The sequence below is a fragment of the Dermacentor variabilis genome, chromosome 3, assembly GCF_050947875.1.
Source record: "Dermacentor variabilis isolate Ectoservices chromosome 3, ASM5094787v1, whole genome shotgun sequence".
NCBI lineage: Eukaryota > Metazoa > Arthropoda > Arachnida > Ixodida > Ixodidae > Dermacentor > Dermacentor variabilis.
This window is the reverse complement of record NC_134570.1, coordinates 91,007,122-91,012,121: the sequence shown is the minus strand read 5'-3', so window position 1 is coordinate 91,012,121 and position 5,000 is coordinate 91,007,122. Positions and strand designations below refer to the sequence as shown.

The window sequence follows — 5,000 nt, the reverse complement described above, 5'->3', positions numbered from 1 at the left end:
GGCTTTTAACAGAGTCCATCAGTTTCTTTTTTTTGATGTACGCTCTCTTCCCCGCACGCAACGCTGTCCTTCAGTGCTGGTCCGATCGAAGTTGTTCAGCTGAACCAACTCGCTATCCTTCATTCTTCTGCGCGACTTGGTACCTTTCGCAGCTTTATTTTTTCTTTTGCTCAATATCTTCGATGAACATAGGTCTACCTGGCAGAGCTTTTGTGGTCACATCGTATGCTTAGTTATAGTTAGTGCTTCGCGCCAATGGTAGGCAGTGGCATAAAATCTTGCACGAATGCCGTCACGCACAGTTCACAATTTAGGATCAAGACTCAACGGCTGCAGTTTACTGACGTCACACTTCTCACGTTCTTTTTTTTTAAAGAACGGTAAACACGCGCTTGTTACAAACACCTGTTAAAGTGTGAACGCTGTACAGAGTGGCACGTCTGCTGTCCAAACACGCAAACGTCTCGTGTCCCAAGGCCTTACGTACGATGTCACGAAACAATGGAGACCGCGCTTATCCTCGCCTTTCGCCGCGCGTGTACAGTGGACTCTTCCGCCGAGCGACGGCGGACTTTAAAGGAAAGCGGCACGACGGCAGAGTTCGATCGTTCACTTCTCGAGTTCTTCTCTGGTTCGCTGGAACCTGGCTTGTTCCTTTGGTGCTCCGGGTGCGTCTCCGATTGAGTGCTACAGGGGCCACCATGAACTCGGCCCTTCTTTTCGCGGCCACCTGCCTACTCCTGCTGGCCTCCAGGAGAGTCGTAGTCTGCGAGGAGCTCCCCGCGGATGGTCTGCACAGTTTATTCTCGGAATGATGACGAGGGAGTCCGGATTACATTTCGTTTGTACCGTTGAAAACTCGTTCGTTAGTTCAGCGCTTGTGGCGTCTGTCTTACGTTTCTGGCGTCCTGTGTATTTCCTGTGCTGTTGCATCAGTGCATAGTTTATACCGCATGTTCCTATTATTAAGGATAATTCAAAAGAAAAAGGGATTAAGGAGTAACGATCTTTGCTAACCAAGGTTCATAGGAGTGGCGGACATCAGAATTTGCGCGACAATTGTTAATACCATCATTAACGATCAAAATTTTGCTAATATAAGTTCTTACTTACTGACTCAATATAGGGGACATGTTGTAATCGAAGGATTGATGCCAGCCAGTACTCAAAGTATAAGATTTAGCAAGAAAGTTCGTGTCCATAGCACAAGGTTCAAGGAGCACACGGACTCGCAGTTTGTCACCCGACTCATTGAATCATTCGTACTGTTTCAGATAGCAGTTCGGTGAGAAAATATACATTTATAATGTATGCTTTCTAACTTGAACAGGAATGCATCTTGCTGCAGATATTGGCTTAGTTCTCGAAGTCTTCAAGGAAGAAAGTAGTGACCGTGCTCACACTGCAGATTACTACCTTCTCGCGCCTCTGATCACTCGAAGATAACTAATCACGTTTTTATTCGTACGCAACTTTACATTCTACAATATATATGTATATACGTCATAACTGTCAGAAACAACGCTCAACCGTTTCACCTCATGTACCTTTGACTGATATTTGCAACTTAGTCTATATGCGCTTAACACGATCGCGTCCAAGTCGCAAACTGTTGCCAACTTTTGCTTACCGTTGTCACGGAGGGCCGGAAAGCGCGCTCCGACGCCGTTGTTAACTGCTGCCCACGCGTGTCGGCGAGGTACGTTTGCCTAACAAAGGAAAATCATATGATGGTTACCTTCGAATGCAATCGAAGTCGGCGTAACTTTCAGTGCACGTTTGCGTACACTGTTGGATGCATCCCCCAGTGAACAGCCGCCAACCGGACACTTAAGCGGGTCAACCTTTCTGTCTTTCATATCCTATTCTCTCTCCCTTGCTGTTGAACGCAAACGACCTACAAAATTTTTTAATAATTAAATTGCTTGTAGATTACGCCAATACATGGAGTTCTCTGAAAGCTGAACTAGCATTTTCAATTCATTGCGCGACCATCATCAGCAACCAGTGCCAGATGATCAAGCCAAAGCAAACAGACGATATATATGTAGCAATAAGGTGGTTACATAGGCTTGCACTGGAGATATCCTAGGCGCCATGTTGGTGAACCAACATGATGAGAATCTGCGTTTGTTGGCGTCTCGCGCGACCCCAACTCTCTGCAAGATAACCGGCAGGGCGGAGCCTTCAACTAAGCCTTCCTTCTTCCATGAAAGCAGCGGCAGTGATTATGATAGGCTTACATCGTCCTAGGCGTTATATTGGAGAACCATAACGGCGAGAAACTGCGTCTGGGACGTCACGTGCAACATCTATAGGCTTGGAGCTCGTACTTCAGGGATCGTGTGCTGTCGTTCGATCGCTAAGCCTGTAGTACGACCTCTTTCATATTGCGATTACCAGGTGACGTATCGCTTAACATCACGTGTGTCATATATGCACTGAAATACCGGAAGCGTACGATAAACGCTTGAGTTTCGAACATTTAAGCTTCACAGTGTGAGCGCAGCGCTGATGGATGTATAGCAGTAAATGTGACAAGTTTTTTTTAATTAAATGTGTTTAAAGAGAGATTGGTGCCTATGTGTGGCGCCAGCTACTCTTCTTCTTCTCTTACATGATAGTTATCGTCGGAAAGTTGTCAACAATCACTAAACTTGATTAATAAACACATGAACGAACATTCAAGTACTAAGTCGCAGTACTGCAATATCTCCACCGCCCATCATGTGCAACTCTTGATAACGTCTTCATGTTGCTTAGCGCTGTAACCATGTTTCAGAATGCCAGTAGCCCCCCCTCCCCCCCCCCCCCCCCACACACACGCAAGCGCGTTCATCTGAGCATTAAAGGGCAAGAACTTGTCACGTGAATATTCTTCTGTTGCGCGAACGTGACAAGTTCATGCCCTTTTATACTGAAATGAACGCGCTTGCGCGACCATACACGTAAAACGAAGCTTAGGTTACTAATGTTGAAAGCTGGTCTAATTGAGATGGGGATAGGTCGGGGGAGGGTGTTGCTACTGGCATGTTGAAACATGATTACAGCGCTAAGGAACATGAAGACGTTATCCCGAGTTGCGCAGAATGGGCGGTGGAGACATCAACTGGCTTTACTGCGCCAACGCTTACAATGCATGAAAGGCACACTTACACCAAGTTCGGCAGTACACGACATATCTCCAAAATCTCGCATGCGTCACGCCAGCGCACCACGCATCCTCTTTGGCCTTATAATCAAATCACTTACTCGAGCTTCCGATAGACGGTGTGCTGATGAGGTTATCTTACGAATTAGGCAAAAGGCCTCGCATATGAGTCTCCACTTTTCAGTCTTAAGAGGAAGTTCCAGCTCGGGGCCAACTTCGATGCCACCTATTAGGGTACACGCAAAACGCAGAGATGTTTTTTATGGGTTGACCCGTGGACTAATTTGAATGCAGTTTAGTGCATTTAACATAGACAATCAAGTTCCAGCGACTATTTGAAACAGCATTTTGATTTTAGACCTTCATCTATTAAAAAATAAGAATTGCCGAAAATCGGCACGTTGCAGAAGAATGGTAGCACGAAGGTCAGTAATCCGCAGCTCTGCACCAAAAAATCATAACGTAGTTCTATACACTGCATCTGTTAGAGCAACTAAAGTGGACAAATGCGATGTACAAAATTTACAGCTTGCGTGAGACTGTTACGATGTTCCCGAGTGTTCTACAAGAAGTACTGCTCACAAATTATCCTTATATTTCAGAGCGGTGTGTAATACATCAATCTTATCCGCTTTAGATGAATTAAGTACAATTTACAGAATTATAACTGTTTCTTATTGCTGGGGTACGGAGTTACAAACTTTATACTTGAGCATTTTCTCAATTTTTCTATTTTCAACAATCTCCCGTAAAAAGAAAATTACGGCTTTAACAAAGAAATTGCTTCCTACAGCCACCAAATTTTAACTTTTTATGAAATGCGACAAACCTCATCAAATTCATGCAGTGGTTGCCGAGAAAAACGATTTCTGCAGGCCCATGCACTTAGATAGGATCTAACGGACTTCGTTCACATTTCACTGTACAACACTATTCGCTTTGCGCGCGCAGTCAGCTTTCGCTGTGGAATGAACGTCCAAGAAATTTCGGATACAGTAGGCGCCTATAACTTGGTAAAAGTGACAATCCGGGGAGAAGCAGCCACCGGCATAATAAGTTGAGCATTGCACGCGTTTATGGGGACTGTCAACCGGAAGTTTGTGGATGTCGTTCTGCAAAATCTATGCAATATATCCTCGACCGAACATGTAGGATTATGACCTTGCACTTTTATTTTTGTCGATGATTGTCGATAGCGTTCCCTCAAACTGGGGCGCCACAGAGACACAAACCCTCTAACGTATAGAACATATATTCTCGATTATTTTCCAAAGGGTCACTGTTGTGTGTAGAAATTCATACTTGTCCTAAGCTTATTCTCATATAAGATGCTTAGGCCCCACATTATACATCGGCCCCTAGTTGAAGTGAGTTCGACAGAAAAGATCAGGAATGTTTTTTTTTTCTGCACATGCTCGTGTGCTCTAATGATGTTACAGTGCTCTTCTTTACATCTATAAAGGGCGTCCGCTCGTAGAGTGGCTAAAAACGAGTCTGGAAGCTTAGGAATAGCAAATGTGTCATCATCGTCATCATCAGCCTGATTACGCCCACTGCAGGGCAAAGGCCTCTCCCTTACTTCTCCGACTACCCCGGTCATGTACTAATTGTGGCCATGTCGTCCCTGCAAACTTCTTAATCTCATCCGCCCACCTAACTTTCTGCCGTCCCCTGCTACGCTTCCCTTTCCTTGAAATCCAGTCCGTAACCCTTAATGACCATCGGTTATCTTCCCTCCTCATTACATGTCCTGCCCATGCTCATTTCTTTTTATTGATTTCAACTAAGATGTCATTAACTCGCGTTTGTTCCCTCACCCAATCTGCTCTTTTCTTGCCCCTTAACGTCA

The 5,000-nt window shown here is 44.9% G+C and overlaps 1 protein-coding gene across 1 annotated transcript in view; it reads left to right on the top strand.

The window, feature by feature from the left end:
- Positions 1-518: 518 nt before the first annotated feature.
- The window catches only part of LOC142576028 (uncharacterized), an 11,620-nt gene continuing 7,138 nt past the window's right edge, over positions 519-5,000 (top strand). The window contains exon 1 of the mRNA XM_075685911.1: positions 519-789. Coding sequence (XP_075542026.1) covers positions 702-789 — 88 coding nt within the window. The 5' untranslated portion in view covers positions 519-701. The remainder of the gene's footprint in view (positions 790-5,000) is intronic.